The sequence below is a fragment of the Salvelinus sp. IW2-2015 genome, linkage group LG1 (genome assembly GCF_002910315.2).
Source record: "Salvelinus sp. IW2-2015 linkage group LG1, ASM291031v2, whole genome shotgun sequence".
Taxonomy (NCBI): Eukaryota; Metazoa; Chordata; class Actinopteri; order Salmoniformes; family Salmonidae; genus Salvelinus; species Salvelinus sp. IW2-2015.
The window spans coordinates 56,406,634-56,429,322 of NC_036838.1; the positions used below are offsets into that span (position 1 = coordinate 56,406,634).

General features: G+C 44.6%; 1 protein-coding gene across 14 annotated transcripts in view; it reads left to right on the top strand.

Annotated features, from left to right (window-relative positions):
* LOC111970716 (neuron navigator 1) overlaps positions 1–22,689 on the top strand; it is a 127,837-nt gene that overhangs the window by 84,758 nt on the left and 20,390 nt on the right. For 4 of the 14 annotated variants that reach the window (XM_070446004.1, XM_070446015.1, XM_070446034.1 and 1 more), the window contains 11 exons: positions 2,907–3,696; positions 4,080–4,535; positions 4,755–4,805; positions 4,923–5,083; positions 5,866–6,054; positions 9,734–9,786; positions 12,371–12,394; positions 13,037–13,114; positions 17,660–17,749; positions 18,679–18,790; positions 20,165–20,319. In XM_070446004.1, coding sequence (XP_070302105.1) covers positions 2,907–3,696; positions 4,080–4,535; positions 4,755–4,805; positions 4,923–5,083; positions 5,866–6,054; positions 9,734–9,786; positions 12,371–12,394; positions 13,037–13,114; positions 17,660–17,749; positions 18,679–18,790; positions 20,165–20,319 — 2,159 coding nt within the window. The remainder of the gene's footprint in view (positions 1–2,906; positions 3,697–4,079; positions 4,536–4,754; positions 4,806–4,922; positions 5,084–5,865; positions 6,055–9,733; positions 9,787–12,370; positions 12,395–13,036; positions 13,115–17,659; positions 17,750–18,678; positions 18,791–20,164; positions 20,320–22,689) is intronic. The other 10 variants (XM_070446010.1, XM_070446036.1, XM_070446040.1 and 7 more) reach the window with 7 other exon arrangements.

Consider the following 22,689-nt stretch of genomic DNA (forward strand, 5'->3'; position numbering starts at 1 on the left):
CCTCTCTAACTTTAAGCATCAGCTGTCAGAGCAGCTTACCGATCACTGTACCTGTACACAGCCAATCTGTAAATAGCACACCCAACTACCTCATCCCCATATTGTTATTTATCTTCTTGCTCTTTTGCACCCTAGTATCTCTACTTGCACATCATCATCTGCAAATCTATCACTCCAGTATTAACACTAAATTATAATTATTTCGCCTCTATGGTCTATTTATTGCCTTACCTCCCTAGTCTTCTACATTTGCACACACTGTACATAGATTTTTTCTATTGTGTTATCGACTGTACGTTTGTTTATGTGTAACTCTGTGTTGTTTTTGTCGCACTGCTTTGCTTTACCTTGGCCAGGTCGCAGTTGGAAATGAGAACTTGATCTCAACTGGCATACCTGGTTAAATATAGGTGAAAAAAAATGATTTTGAACATATTTTTGCTCCATACCTGAGTTTGAGGACTACGGATACCTCATTAACCTTTATGGGCAGTATCAGTAGAAAAATTACATTTAAACAGCAACAAAAGGTTTCCTTTTGTGCAAAGTGCAGAGTGCAGTATGGCATTTCAAATGGCGGGTGTGTGACTTGTTTCTTAATTAACCGTTTTTTTTAAATCATATTTTTCTCTGATTCATAGTTCAAGTAAAAATGTATATTTTTCAGACTAAGACGTAGTAGCAAGAGTGTGCAGCAGTGGAGGCTGCTGAGAGGAGGGTGGCTCTTTACAATGGCTGGAATGGAGCACAATGGCTGGAATTGAGTGAATGGAATGGTATCACACACGTTCGATACCATTCCATTCACTCCATTTCATCCATTATTAGGAGCCGTCCTCCCCTCAGCAGCCTCCACTGGTGTGTAATGTAGTGCATTACCTTTTATTCAGCCTAAAGCCAGTTCTATGGATCTATTGTTTGCTAGTAATGAAATGCAGCGGATTACAATGATGTGTAGTGACTCATCCATCTGATCACAGCAATAATGTTGTGTTTGCGAGGAATTAAATAACCCCTAATCTAATTATGATTGAACAATAGAGGAAACAATCAAACTGCAGTTCAATTTCCTGACTGATGCAATTTATTGTAATGCCCTCGACCACTTATTTGCCTGATTAATGTGGCTGATTAGGAGGCTCTATGTTTTTTGGCATCATTCTCTGGGCTAAAAATGCAGTCTTGTGAAATTCCCAAACAGACACTATTTTCTTTTTACATTCCCCAATCAGTTATGCTGCTTTACATGTCTGATTGTATCTTGAATTCCATTGACGGTGTCCAATTGAGGCTATTGCACATGGGAAAGACTGGCAGCTATTTTACTGGTCTTTGCTTTTGCTTTCTTAACTAACCTTCACCTTTTCTCCCTGACTGAGTGACATGCACTGTTACTTTATAACGCCTGTGTTATTCCTTAAGAGTCTATTGACGCGCCCGTTCGTCAATCTAAGTAACATAATTTTAAAAAATCCCCATTTAAAATCTGTCAGTTTAAGCGAGAGAAATCATTTTCCATGGGCAGCGTCTCAATCCTCCGATATCGGCCCTCCACATCTGCAGTGGAAGGTGGCCGGGCTACAGCGCTGTTTGTCAGACCATGAGACATCCAGAAAATCAGCCTTCTGATGAAAATGTCTGTAGCGTCCGAACAGTTTGCCCTACAAACTAATATGACCACTCTATGGAAAGATAAGACCCACACGATCACGGTGGGAAGTCGGTTCAGCCGATGTGCCAGCTTCTGTCTGCAGGTACCCAACCGTTTGGGCTACAAGCTATTATGATCCCACTATGGAAAGGGGATATTCTGCTTTACAACCCTCACACATGGCATGGGACTCATCTGAAGGAAACCTGGGACCAGTTTAAAAAGCGAATGGGAGTATGAAGGTAGTGTTGTAACAACAACAAAAAGGGGTTAAACATGTGTCTAAAAAACAAAAATCTCCTAAATATAGGACAGACACTTCAAAACCTAATTCCTTATGATCATTTTTTTTACTGTCTGTTTTGCCATTTAATAATGTGTTTGTTCTGTCTGTTTTGCCATTTCTGAATGTGTTTGTTATTCAATGTGTTTCTATGGGCTATAGTAATAAAGACCAAATTAAATAAAACAAATATATACCTACAGGGGTCCTAAAATGATCCATGGTATGACCATCTTAAAACAATTTCATATGTTAGCTTAGTAAGCCCCCCCAATAATGCATGCATTTATAAATGTGTCTGAAAAACATTTTTGTGACTTGTACATGTCAAGTTGCCAGAATAATATGAATGAGTTACAAAGTGCGATTAATAAAAACTAAGCCTTTCCCTAATTTTGTCAGTCACCAAAGTATTTGCTCGTTGCATTTCATTACGTCTTGGTCAAGGGCCCAGTTTGTCAACCAGACACGTCTGCAGTACCTCTGAGATGTTTGTGGCTGTATGTTGGTGACTAGTTGTCTTCATCTAGCGAACATAAACCATCTCTTAGTAAATACACATGTTTCTTGTTATATACAGCTGTTTTTATGTGACCAAGTAGCCATTAAGCCATAGGGTATGGTTCTGGTCATCCAACATTAGTCATGATGGTGTCATCCACATCCAGCCAGTTGACTGATGCTTTCTTCACACTTGATCTATATGCAACGGTCCACTTTCAGCTCCACTCATTATTACAGCTGGTAGCTGACTAATCATGACTAATGATAGTGGTATGGTTGAATCTAATCTCTCTCAATTCAATTTAAGGGCTTTATTGGCATGGGAAACATATGTTAACATTGCCAATGCAAGTGAAGTAGATAATAAACAAAAGTGAAATATAACTTTTTTTTTTACATTAAACATTACATTCACAAAAGTTCCAAAAGAATGAAGACATTTATCTCTCTATCTCTCTCTCTTTGCAGCACCAAAGAGTGACCACAGGGCGGTGGACAAGACAAAGATGTCTGTGAAGGCTTCTGGGCTGCAGCGATCTCGTTCTGACGCCGGGAGGGATCATCTTCCGCAGCAACGGGAACTCCGCAAGCCCCCATCCGGCCTGGTCAAGCCCTCTGCCGGGGCCTCGTTCGGCTACAAGAGGCTCCCGACCCCCAGCACCGCCACCGTCATGACAGCAGGGGGCAGTACCATCTCTAGTGGCTCTGCCACCGTGGGCAAGATGCCCAAGTCTTCTGGCATCCCTGTGAAGCCTCTGGGAGTTGGAGGAGGAAGAGGGGAACGTAAGAATAGCTTTGACGCCACCGGCAGTGAGGAGGGGGGCTTCCTGGGGCCCAGCGCCCGTAACAGCCTCCAGTACCGCAGCCTGCCACGCCCCGCCAAGTCCAGCACCCTCAGCCTGATCAGCCGCCCTGGATCGGCCCGGCCCGCCAGCAGCAGCATGGAGCCCGGCCTGTTCAGCCTGAAGCCTGTCTCCATGGCCTGCCCCGGCCCCAGGGGGAAAGAGCCTGGCAGTGGAAGCACTAAGGGGGCCAGTCGAAGAGGGAGCACAGGCCCTGTCAACCAGACAGACAGGGAGAAGGAGAAGGAGAGGGCTAAGGCCAAGGCAGTGGCATCTGATATGGACTCCCTGTGTGGCTCCCTGAAGATGGCAGAATGTCAGGGTGATTCCACTAGGGAGGCTAGCGCCAAACTGCATGGGCTGCGTAGGGCCAGCAGCAGCAAATACCCTGAGCTCTCATCACCCACCACTCAGAGGTAAAGTCACCATCCAGATACATTCCTACAGTACATTACAATTGTGCAATTTTTAGTTACAGTACTCTTTTTGCGGTGGTATGAGGTTAATAGAACCAGCTACATATATTACTCTGTTAGTGTCTACCCAGTTTGCTCAGCTGAATCTTCTAAGATATTTTAGGAAGAGTTACTGTGTAATTTTTTGAAACTACTCAAACCGCTTTATAGACATAAGAGAACAACACAGCAAGAAAACAAGTCACTGTCATTTTGTGTGCTGTGTTTTCATGTCTTTTTCATGCCAGGCCTGAGAACAAGTCCAGAAAAGCAGGGTCTCTGGAGCCTTCCTGGTTCTGGATGGTGCTGGATCTGACATTTTGTGTCTCATATCTAATTCATAGGATGCTGAGCTGCAAATCTCTGGGTCGGCCTCCGAGCCTGGCACACCTGGACAAGGTCAACTCCAACAGCCTGGACTTGTGCGTGACCATTCAGGACCTCCCTCCTAAAGTGCCCCCCTACTCCAAGCTCCAGGACCTGGCTGGATCCGGGCCACGCAGCACCATCCCCCGGGGCCTCACCCCCAGCCCAGCCCCCATCCTGCACCTCGACTCCCCCAGCTGCTACCCTAGCCAGACCCTGTCCATGGGCAGCTCTCCGCTGCTCTACCCCAAACTGTCTGGCCTACACCGCAGCATGGAGTCACTTCCCCTCACCATGAGTGTTCCTCCCAGTGGAGGATATATCCGGGCAGAGTCCAGAGACAGGGACAGCTACAGAGACAGGGACAGGGAGGAGACGAGGAGCACAGGGACCTGGGGTGCTGGGAGCAGGACCTCCCTCAATCTCCCAGACAGGTGGGTCTAGACAGGAGCAAGACCCTGATGATGGGGTGGAATAGGTTTCGGAACCCTGTACTTCACCAGTCAGTATCTGTATGTAGGAACATACTATGATCAAACTGTTGCCATCTTTCTACTGCATCTGAGATATTATTAATAACAAGATGTTCTACTATCATTGATTGTTTGATAGCAGAAAAGGTAATTATTGTTGTCTTGTTCTTTCTCTACAAGTTTGCAAACAGACAGGAACACCTTACCCAAGAAAGGATTAGGGTATGTCAAGTAAGTTTTTCATTGTTTTATGACACATTTGCTGTATCCAATGTACAAATGATGTAGTATATTTTTCTCGTCCGAGGCACGTTTAATTGTTGCTTTCTTCTCCATGCCCTGCTCCAGTCGCTACAGCTCTGGTCTGTCAGAGGATCAGTCGGAGGGGAAGGAGAGGCGTCACTCTCACACCGCAGTGAGCCTGATGGAGAGCGAGAGCCCCCCTCAGCTGCCATCGCCCACCCACATGCCCCACCTCTCCTCTGGCAAGGCTGTCCTCACTAACGTGGGTGAGTCTCAGTCTACTGCACCTTTATCCATCCACAGCCCTGCGGCTCTGAAGGCTGACTTGGAAAACTCTGTGTAACTCTAAACTCTCATTCAGACTAATCGTCCTGCTGGTCTGTATTTCAACACAGATACATCTGAAAGGTTTAAGGCACAGGTTGAAAGCAGCAGTAACAGCCCGGCAGCAGCGGATGCATTTACTTTGAGTATAAACCAGTCCGTGTGATGTTGGTCATGTTGAATTATAGAAACACATAACGCTCCTTTAGAATGAACCTGTGAATACAGTAAATGTGTATCCACTGAAGTACATTAACACCCTGTTGACGTTATAGTTCAGAAATTGTTCTAATCATATTCAGAACTAATCAAGTTACATAGTTAAATATATATTTTATAGTTAAGATTTGGCTGTGTCAGTAAAATATGATGATCTCTTATATGTGTACTGATGAAGCGTGAATAAGCAGGAGATATAAAAGACGCTCTGAGTAAAGCAATGCTATATATGTATATACATACTGTATATCCCTTTGACTGTTTGTGGAACCTGAGTGTCTCCTTACACTGAGTCATCAGGGTGAGGTTCCCCTCGGGAGTGTGTGTGTGTGTGTGTGTGTGTGTGTGTCGGTGTGTGCGTGTGAGTGACTGACTGTGTGATTGAGTGCAGGTATGTGTGTGTGAGTGAGTGCAGATATATGTGAGTATGTAGTGTACGTGTGTGCCTCATACAGTTTCTGTGCCAGTCTGCCTCTTACCCATGCCAATTGTCCTGCCCTCCCAGTTGCCCCTATCCCGAGTGGTGCCCCCAGGATAACCCGCTCCAACAGTATCCCGACCAACGACATGGCCTTCGACCTGTACGGCTCCCCTCCACTGGGCAGCACCATGTCACTGGCCGACCGGCCCAAGAGCATGATGCGCTCTGGATCCTTCCGCGAGCCTGGGGATGACTGTGAGACAGCTAGCACATGTAAGTAACCTGTATACAAATATATCATTGCATTTCTAAAGCTGGCCTCTATGGCTTCATGTCTAAAGCTGGCCTCTATGGCTTCATGTCTAAAGCTGGCCTCTATGGCTTCATGTCTAAAGCTGTGGCTCCATTTCTATGGCTGGCCCATGTTGGCTTGTCCTTCTTCTACTGCGGCCCTCAGTTAATAAAGAAACCAGGTTTGAGGTCAGCTCCATTTCAATTCAGGAAATTAATTGAAAATCCAATGGTGAAGGTGCATAAAGATGTAAGAAATTTTAATATGACGTCTTCGTTTGAGCACTATCCACAGACTTTTTAAACTACGGTGTGCGATATGGTTCAATGTGCCTATAAATCAGCACAATCTACTTTATTTTTTCAAATTGTGCCCGTGTTACATTTACATTTACATTTAAGTCATTTAGCAGACGCTCTTATCCAGAGCGACTTACAAATTGGTGCATTCACCTTATGATATCCAGTGGAACAACCACTTTACAATAGTGCATCTAACTCTTTTAAGGGGGGGGMTTAGAAGGATTACTTTATCCTATCCTAGGTATTCCTTAAAGAGGTGGGGTTTCAGGTGTCTCCGGAAGGTGGTGATTGACTCCGCTGACCTGGCGTCGTGAGGGAGTTTGTTCCAGCATTGGGGTGCCAGAGCAGCGAACAGTTTTGACTGGGCTGAGCGGGAACTGTACTTCCTCAGAGGTAGGGAGGCGAGCAGGCCAGAGGTGGATGAACGCAGTGCCCTTGTTTGGGTGTTAGGGCTCTGATCCAGAGCCTGAAGGTACGGAGGTGCCGTTCCCCTCACAGCTCCGTAGGCAAGCACCATGGTCTTTTAGCGGATGCGAGCTTCAACTGGAAGCCAGTGGAGAGAGCGGAGGAGCGGGGTACGTGAGAGAACTTGGGAAAGTTGAACACCAGACGGGCTGCGGCGTCTGGATGAGTTGTGGGTTTAATGGCACAGGCAGGAGACCAGCCAACAGCGAGTTGCAGTAATCCAGACGGGAGATGACAAGTGCCTGGATTAGGACCTGCGCCGCTTCCTGCGTGAGGCAGGGTCGTACTCTGCGAATGTTTTAGAGCATGAACCTACAGGAACGGGGTCACCGCCTTGATAGTTTGAGAACGACAGGGTGTTGTCCAGGATCACGCCAAGGTTCTTAGCACTCTGGGAGGAGGACACAATGGAGTTGTCAACCGTGATGGCGAATCATGGAACGGCAGCCTTCCCCGGGAGGAAGAGCAGCTCCGTCTTGCCAGGTTCAGCTTGAGGTGGTGATCCGTCATCCACACTGATATGTCTGCCAGACATGCAGAGATGCGATTCACCACCTGGTTATCAGAGGGGGAAAGGAGAAGATTAATTGTGTCGTTGCATAGCAATGATAGGAGAGACATGTGAGGATTGACAGGAGCCCAAGTGACTGGTGATAGCGGACCATAGGAAGGACAAAGGAAAGAGGCCATAGAACAAATAGAGAGCAGACACATAGAAGGTGACACCAGATTGGTGAGAGCACAGTGGAATATCAGACAGAATTCTCGTCCACGCCACACTGTAGAGACGCGACCGTCAGAGTAGGACAGCATCCAAGCGTGACCTTGCGGAGAGAAATGCCGCTCGGAGAGGTGAGGAGAGGATCTGAATGAGTCAACAGTATCAAAGGCAGCCGATAGTCTAGAAGGATGAGAGCAGAGGAGAGAGAGTTAGCTTTAGCAGTGCGGAGCGCCTCCGTGACACAGAGAAGAGCAGTCTCAGGTGAATGACTAGTCTTGAAACCTGACTGATTTGGATCAAGAAGGTCATTCTGAGAGAGATAGCAGGAGAGCTGGCCAAGGACGGCACGTTCAAGAGTTTTGGAGAGAAAAGAAAGAAGGGATACTGGTCTGTAGTTATTGACATCGGAGGGATCGAGAGTAGGGTTTTTCAGAAGGGGTGCAACTCTCGCTCTCTTGAAGACGGAAGGGACGTAGCCAGCGGTCAAGGATGAGTTGATGAGCGAGGTGAGGTAAGGGAGAAGGTCTCCGGAAATGGTCTGGAGAAGAGAGGAGGGGATAGGGTCAAGCGGGCAGGTTTTGGGCGGACCGGCCGTCACAAGAGCGAGATTTCATCTGGAGAGAGAGGGGAGAAAGAGGTCAAAGCACAGAGGTAGGCAGTGTGAGCAGAACCAGCGGTCGTTTGATTAACGAGGATCGGATGTCGTCGCCTTTTCAAAATGGTTGACGAATTACTCCCGCAGAGGGAGGAGGGGAGGAGGAAGGATTCAGGAGAAGTAAAGAGCTTCCTAGGGTTAGAGGCAGATGCTTGGAATTTAGAGTGGTAGATGGCTTTTAGCAGCAGAGACAGAAAGAGGAGAATGTAGAGAGTGAGGGAGTGAAAGATGCCAGGTCGCCAGGGAGGCGAGTTTTCCCATTTCCGCTCGGCTGCCCGGAGCCCTGTTCTTGTGAGCTCGCATATGAGTCGTCGAGCCACAGCAGGAGGGAGACCGAGCCGGCCTGGAGGATAGGGGACATAAGAGCAAAGGAGGGCCAGAAAGGGAGAAAGAGGGGTGAGAGCAGAATCAGATTAGAAGCGTGAGAGTTTTTAGATGAGGGAGATGAGAAGGATGAAGAGGAGAGAAGTACGGGGAGAGGACGAAGTTGGGAGGCGCAGAACCATCCGAGAGGGCCAGTGGAGAATGTTGGGAGAACGAGATCGGAATAGCAAAGGTAGTGGTCGGAGACTTGAGTGGATTGAAGAAGGAGATAGAGAACAGCAGCTAGAAAGATGAGGTCAAAAGCGATTGCCTCCTGTTGAGATAGGGGGGGAAGGTGATGAGGGTGAGGTCAAAAGAGGAGAGGAGTGGAAAGAAGGAGGCAGAGAGGAATGAGTCAAAGGTAGACGTGGGGAGGTTAAAGTCACCCAGAACTGTGAGAGGTGAGCCATCCTCAGGAAAGGAACTTATCAGGGCGTCAAGCTGTGTTGAAGCTTGAATTGTGATTATGTATATTGTTCTAATGAACATACAAAAACATTGTAACGGGAGCACTGTACAATACGGAGAACTTAGAAAATGTGGCGTTTGTGGAAGGTACATGGGGACTGCCATCTTTATGCACCTTCGCCATTTCCATTTGAGTGACTGTGTTGAGTTTTCATGACTTGAAATGTCTATTTATTCACTCTCTGAATAGACTAAAGGGAAACGGATCTTATTCCAACCCTGTGGAACACATTCCCCTGATGTTGCACGCCCCCAGCCTAGACAACCCTCTAATGGTCTCCTTGAGGCTGTGTTCTCAATACAGAGAGAGAGAGGAAGCGAGAGAAAGAGAGAGTGCCTCCATGTTAGATGTGCGTTATGTAAAGGTGTAATGAGGTGACCCAGTTTGTCTCTGTCACTCCTCTAAAATCATTCATCTCTTCTTCAACATTGTCAGTGTTGGGTTATGTATTATGTTGTTTTCTATGAAGTACTTATATACTGCCACAGGTCAACTGTAATTCATACCTTGCTGTATATCTACACTCACAGTAGCAGGTTTACTGGCTAAGTATTTTTTACAAATCTGAATACGATAGATTAATCACATTGTAGCATATTCTGTGAAGTCTGGAAATGGCATGTCAGTATTAAACCATGTTGAATGTTTTTGCTCTCTCTGTGTTTTTTTTCTCTACACATTTCAGTCCATGGCTCTGTTCTCTCCTTGGCTTCAAACACTTCATCCAACTATTCCTCGGTGAGTACTATAATTATTAAATAATCCAGAAATAGTTTTTGGGCTCAGCTGTTGTGTGCCCACAGGATATACTTTCACGATTATAACAGTTGGTCCCTTCACAATGACATGACTGTGTGTGATATAGGCCTGGCCTGCCAACTGTAGAAATATAACCATGTAGTGTTTCTCTCTTGGATTGAAAACATGCCTGAAGTGAGGTGAGATGTTGTGCCAAATGTCATTGATGAGTTCCAGAGCTGTCAACGACGACTTTTTACCTCAAAACATGGGCTTTTCTCTCCTTTTCCAACTTTGTCCATGGTTTATAGATCACTTTGTTTACCCAGGTCTTTACCAATATGTTTACATTATATACAGTGGGGAGAACAAGTATTTGATACACTGCCGATTTTGCAGGTTTTCCTACTTACAAAGCATGTAGAGGTCTGTCATTTTTATCATAGGTACACTTCAACTGTGAGAGACGGAATCTAAAACAAAAACCCAGAAAATCACATTGTATGATTTTTAAGTAATTAATTTGCATTTTATTGCATGACATAAGTATTTGATACATCAGAAAAGCAGAACTTAATATTTGGTACAGAAACCTTTGTTTGCAATTACAGAGATCATACGTTTCCTGTAGTTCTTGACCAGGTTTGCACACACTGCAGCAGGGATTTTGGCCCACTCCTCCATACGGTCCTTCAGGTTTTGGGGCTGTCGCTGGGCAATACGGACTTTCAGCTCCCTCCAAAGATTTTCTATTGGGTTCAGGTCTGGAGACTGGCTAGGCCACTCCAGGACCTTGAGATTCTTACGGAGCCACTACTTAGTTGCCCTGGCTGTGTGTTTCGGGTCGTTGTCATGCTGGAAGACCCAGCCACGACCCATTTTCAATGCTCTTACTGAGGGAAGGATGCTGTTGGCCAAGATCTCGCGATACATGGCCCCATCCATCCTCCCCTCAATACGGTGCAGTCGTCCTGTCCCCTTTACAGAAAAGCATCCCCAAACCATGCTTCACGGTTGGGATGGTGTTCTTGGGGTTGTACTCATCCTTCTTATTCCTCCAAACACGGCGAGTGGAGTTTAGACCAAAAAGCTCAATTTTTGTCTCATCAGACCACATGACCTTCTCCCATTCCTCCTCTGGATCATCCAGATGGTCATTGGKAAACTTCAGACGGGCCTGGACATGCGCTGGCTTGAGCAGGGGGACCTTGCGTGCGCTGCAGGATTTTAATCCATGACGGCGTAGTGTGTTACTAATGGTTTTCTTTGAGACTGTGGTCCCAGCTCTCTTCAGGTCATTGACCAGGTCCTGCCGTGTAGTTCTGGGCTGATCCCTCACCTTCCTCATGATCATTGATGCCCCACGAGGTGAGATCTTGCATGGAGCCCCAGACCGAGGGTGATTGACCGTCATCTTGAWCTTCTTCDATTTTCTAATAATTGCGCCAACAGTTGTTGCCTTCTCACCAAGCTGCTTGCCTATTGTCCTGTAGCCCATCCCAGCCTTGTGCAGGTCTACAATTTTATCCCTGATGTCCTTACACAGCTCTCTGGTCTTGGCCATTGTGGAGAGGTTGGAGTCTGTTTGATTGAGTGTGTGGACAGGTGTCTTTTTATACAGGTAACGAGTTCAAACAGGTGCAGTTAATACAGGTAATGAGCAGAGAACAGGAGGGCTTCTTAAAGAAAAACGAACAGGTCTGTGAGAGCCGGAATTCTTACTGGTTGGTAGGTGATCAAATACTTATGTCATGCAATAAAATGCTAATTAATTACTTCAAAATCATACAATGTGATTTTCTGGATTTATGTTTTAGATTCCGTCTATCACAGTTGAAGTGTACCTATGATAAAAATGACAGACCTCTACATGCTTTCTAAGTAGAAAAACCTGCAAACTCGTCAGTGTTCCCCAATATAGGCCAGGGGTCCTCAATATAGGACATGGGTCCCCAATATAGGACATGGTTCCCCAATATAGGCCAGGGGTCCCCAATATGGGCCATGGGTCCCCAATATAGGCCAGGGGTCCCCAATTACATTCAGCCACGGGCTGATTTTTCCTTGAATGGATGGTCCGGAGGGCAGAACCATAGTTTTAAATAATTTGTACACCCAAGAATATATAGTTTAATAGAAAAACAGAATAATTTCAAACCTTGATTACATTGGGATACGATCACATATGCCTATCTATTTATGCGTAGGAATACTTGGGAACACATTTCCTAAATTAAAATCACTTTAACCTGATTTCCTGGTGATTTTACGGTCTTTCATGTCCAACAACGAAAAGTATTAAAAAAATTAGAATAATTCCCGCAGGCCGAATTTGGGGAACCCTGCTATTCTACCCTGCTTTTACCCTGCTGAACTCCTATAGGATGCAGTCTGAACCCACTACCCTCTGTAAACCCAGGATAGTGCCAGACTTACAGAGCTACTGTGATACTACCTCAACCAACCGTATCATCCACTGCCCCCAAGTTCACTCTCCCAAGTTCACTCTCCCAAGTTCACTCTCCCAAGTTCACTCTCTCTCTTTCTTGTTGTTTCTTCTTTCCGTCCTACTATGCTCTCTAAGACCGAGGAGCGGATACAAGGAGAGGTAAGGCTGTTCCGCTGTTCCACTCTCGCCTTGTCTTCATCTTCCAAATATCATCTCATTCGCTTTCGTCCATCCGTACTGTTCACGTCCATCCATTCAGCGGTGCTTTAGGATCTGAAACATTGTTGTTTTCCAGTGTTTTTAATTGATTTATTTAGCATGTTCAGAGTAACTCGACATGCAGGGATATTGCTGTACAGCCACCATGTGTCTATTGTTTTTCATCAAGTTTCCTACTTTATAATCTCATCCTCTCCCATCCATAAAGCTTTATTTTAATTTACATTTTTTATAAGCTTACTTTGTGTCATGCACCTTACCCAGCCAATACCCAATGCCATATATGGTCCCGTGTGGTCCCGTGTGGCTCAGTTGGTAGAGCATGGCGCTTGCAACGCCAGGGTTGTGGGTTCATTCCCCACGGGGGGACCAGGATGAATATGAATGAACTTTCCAATTTGTAAGTCGCTCTGGATAAGAGCGTCTGCTAAATGACTTAAATGTAAATGTAAATGTAAATATATCACCATACAGTGTAAGGCGCTTTGAGATGTGGAGAAAAGCACAGTATGGACTTATGTTAAATTATGTTTTCCTGCACTGCCTGTCTAAAGGACCTTGTTGTTGTCATTTTCTTCACAGCAAATCCGCAAGCTGAGACGCGAGCTGGAGAACTCCCAGGAAAAAGTGGCCAACCTGACTACCCAGCTGTCTGCCAATGTATGTAGAACATGCTTCTCACGTTTCAACCTCTGAGCCTCTATATGGTGGCCATATTTGTTTCTGGCGTTGTCTAGTCTTGAGTTGCTAGGCACAAGTTGAATTGTTATGTAGTCTAAGTCTGGCCAAATCAAAACTATTGTACTGTATGCTATTCTTTTATTGTTGGCTAAATGACAATGGAGTTGGCTAAAGCAGCAACCGGTCTGGCTAGAATGGACATGAACCTTCTTATGATGGGATTAAGGGCAGCCATTTTGGTCAGGGAGTTGTTCAACTGTGGTTTGCCTGTGCTGTGATAAGATATTCTCTAAAATCATGAATTTGAAGAATGTATCTGCACTGTATGTTTGTTAGCTAGCTAGGCAGCCAGTTTTAGAGGAATAATTCAATTTTTCAAATTAACTGCCAATATGCCAACATTCAAACAATGCAGTCAATCCACAGCCGTACACTGACTGAAATCAGTTGATGATAGAACTTAGACTTAGGACTTGGGCGGCAGGTAGCCTAGTGGTTAGAGCGTTTGGCCAGTAACTGAAAGGTTGCTAGATTGAATCCCCTAGCTGACAAGGTGAAAGTCTAACAAGGCAGATAACACATTGTTCCTAGGCCGTCATTGTAAATAAGAATTTGTTCTTAAAACTGACTTGCCTAGTTAAATAAAGGTTAAATAAAAAAAATAGACAAGTTGTAAATGCAACAAGTACTGATATTGTATTATATAATAACACTCACTACTTTCCAAGCAAACAAAATGTTGAACATTTATGGTCTGTTTACATATATTTAAGAGCCTATTTATACAGAAAATGTGTAAAAACACATTTAAACTGTATAATTATATGACAATATTTTAGGTTGACAATAATTATATTACACAATTTTTGATATCACATGCCTTTTATTTTCTTGCATAAATCAAATCTGGATTATGCCTCTACTGCTATTAGACTGGGTTTGGATTTCTCCCTGGCTGTCTGTCATTTTCACCTCATTCATTATGTGCCTATGACACACCTTTGTTCTACCATGATTCTATTAGGATTGATTGTGAGAGTCTCTGTCAACAGCAGCCTCACAACTTGTCCCATACTACGGTAGCAGCATCCATAACAAACACATTTCTTAATGTCTGTGTTGGGACATACAGTATGATGGATGGAAGCTGTCTCTGGGTGCCAGACATTATTAATTGTGAAACATGAGAGGTGATGATGGGGTTTTTGCCACACAAGCCAACACAAAAACCATGTCTGAAAAATTCTGATATATTGATAAAGATATTATGAAGCTATTTAGAGTGCCTGGATCGTCAGGCGTTGATTACTCTGATGTTGAGCTACGATAGGAAAACATGCCGTAGAGGGTGAGATCAGAAATGGTGCTGGCTGTGATAGAGGCATAAATCTATCTGTGACTTTATTGCCCAGTGTTGAAAGCATAGAACGCAATCTAACTCCCTGACCAAAATCCACTCAATGATCATGTTAATAATTCTATAGTTGTGTATTGGTTAGTTAGTTTGGTTCAAGAGTTTTCCCTGGCCATGTGACCTTACTAGGACAAATCCCCTGGCCATAGTTGTAGTCACTGTGCAGGTAAGTAACCATAACCTCTCCTGGAGGGGCTATGTCTGCCCTCCTTGGCCAAGTCATAGCTGAACGTGATGGTGGTTAAAGTTGGCTTTGGCCCTTGCCAGCCATGATGAACCCTACTAGAGGCTGGCTCTGGCCCCCGCTCCATACCCATACCTAGGGAGTGAGTAACACCAGCAATAGTGGTTGAGATTTATGAACCCTAGGCACCACAGGGGGGTAAAATAGCAACGCTGCACCCCCACCACGTTATGGAGCCCTTCTCTCCTCCGTACTGACACAACCTCTTCTACTCTTTCTGTACTCCACCTCCACACCCCACCCACCCCTCACCCCTATCACCCTCCTCCCCGCCCCTCTCCTCACCTCTCTTTACCTCAGCATGACACTCCTGCTATCAGATGCTTCATACAGTATATTACATGTGTTAAGAGAGTGAGTGAAATTCTGCCGTCATGCACTGTATTTGTTGAAAGAGACCATTTTCTCAAAGCTGTGGAGATACCAGTCTAAACCAAAACTTTCTTTTCAGGAAATGCACTTGATTACTATGTGTTGCATGTTGTTTTAGCAAGTCAAAGTCCACTACAGTACTAACACTGTCCATTGGCAATACCCTTGAACATGCTCCAACCCTCTGACCTGAGTGTCTTACTGATACTGTGTGATTGAATGTGAGATGAACACAGACCTTGGTTCAGTAATAATACATTAATAAACAGTATTTATAAACAACTAATAAAACAATATAGTATAATATTATTGAATATGTTTTGCTTCAGCCCTTACCCACTGTGTTGTTGTCTTCATCATGTGTTAAATTGTATGATGTTGCTCTTAACTGTAGTTGATTATTACTGTAATTTGTAATAATTGATATTGAATAGCCAGCCCTCTGGCCCATGTCTGTGTCTGTGTGTGTCTAGGTTGTGCGTGCGTGTGAATGTGTGCAAATAGTGTGACCCCGGCCTAATGCCACTGTCCCTCTCTCCTCCACTGTCGGCTGTATTGACTGCTGGTTCTGGAATCTCTGCTGCCCCCTGCCTGCTGGCCGCTGACTCACACCTCTGGATGCTGGGTGTAGCAGCTAGGACAGGTTTGTTGGAATGTCTGTTGCTTCCAGATCCCTCCTCCGTTCTTCGCTGTCACATGACTCTTTGATCGCCCATCCCGTCCCGCAGACTGACAGTCTAACCCGGTGATAAGGTTCCTGTCTGAGTCACCGTGTGGTGCCCCCAGCTAGGTCTCGACACCTACCTTGAATCATGTCTATAGTAGCATAAAAAAAGCAGACATTGAATATCCCTTTGAGCATGGTGAAATTATTAATTACACTTGGATGGTGTATCAATAAACCCAGTCACTACAAAGATACAGGCATACTTCTTAACTCAGTTGCCGGAGAGGAAGGAAACTGCTCAGGGATTTCACCATGAGGCCCATTTAAAACAGAGTTTAATGGCTGTGATAGGAGAACACCGAGGATGAATCAACAACATTGTAGGTACTCCACAATACTAACCTAAATAACATAGTGAAATGAAGGTAGCTTGTACAGAATACAAATATTCTGAAACATGCATCCTGTTTGCAATAAGGCACTAAAATAAAACAAAAACAAATGTGGCAAAGAAATGAAATGTATGTCCTGAATATAAAATGTTTGGGGCAAATCCAACACAACACGTCACTGAGTACCACTCTTCATATTTTCAAGCATGGTGGTGGCTGCATCATGTTATGGGTATGCGTTTCATTGGCAAGGACTGGATAGTATTTAAGGATAAAAATAAACGGAATAGAGTTAAGTACAGGCAAAATCCTAGACGAAACCTGGTTCACTCTGCTTTCCAACACACACTGGGAGATGAATTCACCTTTCAGCAGGACAACAACCTAAAACAAAAGGCCAAATATATACTGGAGTTGCTTACCAAGATGACATTGAATGTTCCTGAGTGTTGTAGTTACAGTTTTGACTTAAATTGTCTTAAAAATCTATGGCAAGACTTGAAAATGGCTGTCTAGCAATGATCAACATCCAACTTGACAGAGCTTAAAGCTTTAAAAAATAATAATGAGCAAATATTGTAAAGTGTGGAAGGCTCTTAGAAACTTACCCAGGAATACTCAGAGCTGTAATCGCTGCCAAAGGTGATTCTAACATGTCTTGACTCAGGGTTGTGAATACATATTTAAATGAGATATTTCTGTACTTAATTTGCAAAAAATTCTAAAAACGTGTTTTCACTTTGTTATTATGGGGTATTGTGTGCAGATGGGTGATATATCAATTTAATCCATTTTGATTTCAGGCTGTAACACAACAAAATGTGGAATAAGTCCATGTGTATGAGTACTTTCTGAAGCCACTGTATCTACAAATACCATATAAGTGAAAACATCTGGCTGTAGATATTGTTACCATATTAAATTACAGCCACACACACCACTATGCGAGTTCATTTTAGTCACTGAGCAGATGCTCTCATCCAGAGCGATTTACAGGAGCAATTAGGGTTAAGTGCCTTGCTTAAGGGCACACCAACAGATTTTTCACCTAGTCAGCTCAGAGATTCCAACAAGAAACCTTTCGGTTACTGGCCCAATGCTCTTAACCGCTAGGCTTTCTGCCACCGCTCAGAAAGGTCTCCCATGCTACTGTACACAAGGTTGGAGAGGCCTGTGCCCCAGTGCTATACTCCAGTCACCCCTCACTCGCCCTTCCCCCTCCTCTCCTCCATTTCTTTCATCTTCCTCACCTTCCACAGCTGTCCATACCTTCACCACTCCCGCTCCTCCTGGAGAAAGCCATTTGCTTGATGTGTAGTATACCTGTGGTGTAGTGACTCATCTCTGTGTTCTCTCCTCTCTCGCTCTCGCTCTCTCTCTCCCTCCCTCTCTACCACCTCTCTCTTTACCCTACCTCTTCTCTCTCTCTTTGAAGGCTAATTTGGTAGCAGCGTTCGAGCAGAGCCTGCAACTGATGACGTCACGTCTACAGACCCTGTCGGTCAGCCAGGAGCAGAAGGTACCGGTAAATGCAGCTGCCATAATGTAACCTTCTCTTACATTTGTTTACTTTCAGAAACTTCAGTGGAGCTGAGTTTTGTTCAATTAATTTACTATCCAGCTATTTCCAATCAATGTAAAATAAATGTTTATTATTCATAACTCTTTCTAGTTTACTATAATTAGATGTAGCAAACATTCAGTATCTTCTGGTTGTGAGAATCTCATTTAAAAAAATGTGTGTGGGGTATTCATATTAACCTACAGTTTTTCAAACAAATGAACCAATTGACTTTTGTTCAATGAAAATCTGAGAGCAAAGTGAGCCTAGAGTGTAGACAGTCCGATCTCATCAGAGTGCGTTGACAGACTAACGTACCACAACAACCCCTGAGCCTGATCCACCAGACCCCCCCCCCNCCCCCCCAGGCACCATCTAACTGCTGTGTCATCCTGTTAGAGAGCAGAGGACAGGGACTCAGCACCGCTGCCGTTGGTCCTCCTGACAGGAAATGAAATCTAGTCAAAGGTTGACATGGTGCTAAGGTTGTGTTTTCACAAGCCACTCAACACGATCCTTCAATCCTTCAGGAACTCCGAGACACCATAGAAAGTCCATAGTCAATCCCCATCAGCTATTGCCCGTTCTGATATTCATTCATTTCTTCTTCTTTTTGGGGGGGATTATAGACACCGCGCTGCTGGAACTAGAAACATGAGCATTTCGTTGCACCTGCTTTAACATCTGCTAATCTGTGTACACAACAAATAAATGTTGATTTGATTAGGATTCATCTATCAGCGCTGTTCTATTGATGTTTGGAGAATTCCCAGATTCCTGCTTAATCCCTTCTGATTCCGGGAATCTTCCAAAATCTGGTAATTTTGAGAAAGTTCCCAGAGACAACTAACATTTTGTCAGTGTGTTTATGTATTGATCCTGTTTCCCCGTAGGACTCTGAGCTGACTGATCTGAAGGAGACCATAGAGATCCTGAAGACGAAAAACACAGAGGCCCAAGATATCATCCATGTGGCCCTCAGCAACCCTGACATCCCTCCTAAAGGTAGAGAGCCAACCAAGGGCCCAGCGTTCTTTTACCATAATCACTCCCCACATACCTTCTCTCTCCTCTTCTCTCTCCAGAACCATTTTGTTCTCTCTCTTCTCTACCTTCACCAGTAAATATTCCGGGATGGTTTTTCAAAACTGTCAAAACCATTGTCAAAATACCGTCAACAATATTCCCGTAGCTGAGGAGTGCTCAACTCCATTCTCTTATAACGAGGTGGAGTTGAGTTTTGACAACTGGTCACATGATTTGCTAGCATCAACATTCAGTCACCATCAGTCGATACTTGTAAAAATGGTCATTCTGAAAAGGCTTACCTGTACCTATGTTTGAGCGTTCCTCAGCTAGCAGGTCGGTTGCCCTAGTGACTCCACACAGACACATGCTGCTCCAGAGCCTGTGCTCTTATTCCCTCAGACAAGCAAGCCTCAAAACGTTGTTCATCTGCACAATGTCTCTCGATTACATTTTGCTTGTAAATGTCCAAACTCACCATTAAATGATATTCGGTAGCTACTGCCTATAACTTAATGAGCTAGATTGCCTGTCTTTGCAATTAGTTTATTTTCATTTGAGCTCATTAGCATATTTAGCCAGAAGCCTCTATGGAAATGAATTGTGATAATTTTGTTAGTATTCTGGTAATAGATGCCCAATAGGCTTTTTGTTGCGTTTTTAGCGCCCCCTTGTCTACCAAGACTGTAATACTGAAACTCCCGGGAAGAGAAAAGGAAAATCTGGAGACCGCCCAACCCTTATTCACCCTCCTCACTAGCTCCTCTCTCCAGAACAGTTCTTCTCTCTAGCTCCTCTCCTCTCTCCTGAACAGTTCTTCTCTCTAGCTCCTCTCCTCTCTCCTGAACAGTTCTTCTCTCTAGCTCCTCCCTCCTCTCTCCTGAACAGTTCTTCTCTCTTAGCTCCTCTCCTCTCTCCTGAACAGTTCTTCTCTCTAGCTCCTCTCCTCTCTCCTGAACAGTTTTCTCTCTAGCTCCTCTCCTCTCTCCTGCAACAGTTCTTCTCACTAGCTCCTCTCCTCTCTCCTGGACAGTTCTTCTCACTAGCTCCTCTCCTCTCTCCTGATCAGTTCTTCTCACTAGCTCCTCTCCTCTCTCCAGACAGTTATTCTCACTAGCTCCTCTCCTATCTCCAGACAGAACAGTTCTTCTCACTAGCTCCTGTCTCCACAAGAGTTCTTCTCACAATCTTCTCTCCTCTCTCCAGACAGTTCTTCTCACTAGCTCCTCTCCTCTCTCCAGAACAGTTATTCTCACAATTTCCTCTCCTCTCTCCAGACAGTTCTTCTCACTAGCTCCTCTCCTCTCTCCAGAACAGTTCTTCTCACAATCTCCTCTCCTCTCCTCTTTCCAGATCAGTTCTTCTCACCAGCTCCTCTTGTCTCTCCAGAGCTTCAGATGAAGAGACAGAACTCGTCCGAGAGCATCTCCAGCCTGAACAGCATCACCAGCCACTCCAGCTTGGGCAGTCTAAAGGAGCAGGAGGCCAAGAAGAAGAAGAAGAGCTGGGTGAGAGCACAGAACCGCCTGTTGTAAATAGAATACATCATTAGAATTAGGATTCTCTTTGAGATCCTGGTTCTATGAGAGAACCCACTGAGAACTCACTGGGGCCAGGGCAGTGGTGTACTGTCTTGCCGAATTCAGTCCGAGTACCAGAAACGGTCTGGAGTTGCTCTGTTTCTCTGTCTCTCTGTCTCTCTGTCTCTCTGTCTCTATCTCTGTCTCTCTCTCGCTCTCGCTCTCGCTCGCTCGTCTTTGAGGTGAGTAGCAGATATTGTGAGAGCTGCAAGTCCTCCCTCCATTCCTCCCTCCCTCCGTACACTGATGTGTCTAATTTCTAATCTCATGTTAAACATTGCTAACTCCACTTCATTCACTAACTGTACGTTACATAAGCATACCATGTACGTTAAATATATGCCAGATAAATTATTCATAAATCACAAGTAAATAAATCGTTAACTAATTGAATTCATATGTTCTCAAAACCTGCAGTTAAATTCTGTTTGGTTCAGTGTCAGAGAAGTGAAATAGAGATTTCTGATTTCATCCAAAGCCAGTGTTAGTGAATGAAGTCGATATTTTTTCTGTCAGATGACAATATAAACTTTTCGTGATTGATTTATTGTCAACCCAACCATTGTGTTGTTTTGTTTGGTGGTCGTTCTTGAATATCATTAAATGAGGAGCAAGGCTTTTATGTTTATGTTGGGTTTGTTGACAGTAAAACCTATATGAGGAATTCTCCACATTTCTTAAGTGTCTGTACTATCTGTAAAGTATAAAATAAGTGTGCTTTAGGATTCGACAAGAAATAAAATCATTATTCTTGCAGCAACTCAAATCTGTACGGTCTGTGCAGCGCTCAAGGCTCATCAATGCAATTTCCAGCTGCTCTTCCCCCTCATTGGACAGTGCTCTTCTCTATTCCTTGCCCCTCTTTGGACAGTGCTCTTCTCTATTCCTTGCCCCTCTTTGGACAGTGCTCTTCTCATTATCTCTCTCATCATCACTCAATACCTAGGTCTACCTCCACTGTATTCACATCCTACCATACCTTTGTCTGTACATTATTCCTTTAAACTATTTTATCGCCCCCAGAAACCTCCTCTTACTCTCTGCTCRAGTAGCTKTAGGCGACCAATTCTCATAGCTTTTAGCCGTACCCTTATCCTACTCCTCCTCTGTTCCTCTGGTGATGTAGAGGTGAATCCAGGCCCTGCAGTACCTGGCTCCACTCCTATTCCCCAGGCGCTCTCTTTTGATGACTTCTGTAACCGTAATAGCCTTGGCTTCATGCATGTTAACATTAGAAGCCTCCTCCCTAAGTTTGTTTTGTTCACTGCTTTAGCACACTCTGCCAACCCGGATGTTTTAGCCGTGTCTGAATCCTGGCTTAGAAAGACCACCAAAAACTCAGATATTTTCATCCCCAATTACAAGATTTTCAGACAAGATAGAACGGCCAAAGGGGGCGGTGTTGCAATCTACTGCAAAGACTGCCTGCAGAGCTCTGTCTTACTATCCAGGTCTGTTCCCAAACAATTTGAACTTCTACTTTTAAAAATCCACCTCTCTAAAAACAAGTCTCTCACCGTTGCCGCCTGCTATAGACCGACACCCTCTGCCCCCAGCTGTGCTCTGGACACTATATGTGAACTGATTGCCCCCCATCTATCTTCAGAGTTCGTTGCTGCTAGGCGACCTAAATTTGAACATGCTCAAAACCCAGCCACCCTACAATCTAAGCTTGATGCCCTCAATTCACACAAATTATCAATGAACCTACCAGGTACCACCCCAATTCCGTAAACTCGGGTACCCTCATAGATATCATCCTACAAACTTGCCCTCCAAATACACCTCTGCTGTTTTCAACCAAGATCTCAGCGATCACTGCCTCATTGCCTGTATCCGTAATGGGTCAGCGGTCAAACGACCTCCACTCATCACTGTCAAACGCTCCCTGGAAACACTTCAGCGAGCAGCCCTTTCTAATCGACCTGGCCGGGTATCCTGGAAGGATATCGATCTCATCCGTCAGTAGAGGATGCCTGGTCATTTTTAAAAAATGCCTTCCTCACCATCTTGAATAAGCATGCCCATTCAAGAAATTTAGAACCAGGAACAGATATAGCCTTGGTTCTCTCCTGACCTGACTGCCTAACCAACAGAAAAACATTCCTATGGCGTTCTGCTAAGCATCGAACAGCCCCCCTGATATGCAACTTTTCAGGGAAGCCAAGAAAACCAATATACACAGGCAGTTAGAACAGCAAGGCTAGCTTTTTCAAGCAGAAATTTGCTTCCTGCAACACAAATTCAAAAAAGTTCTTGGGACCAACGTAAAGTCCATGGAAGAATTAAGGAACACCT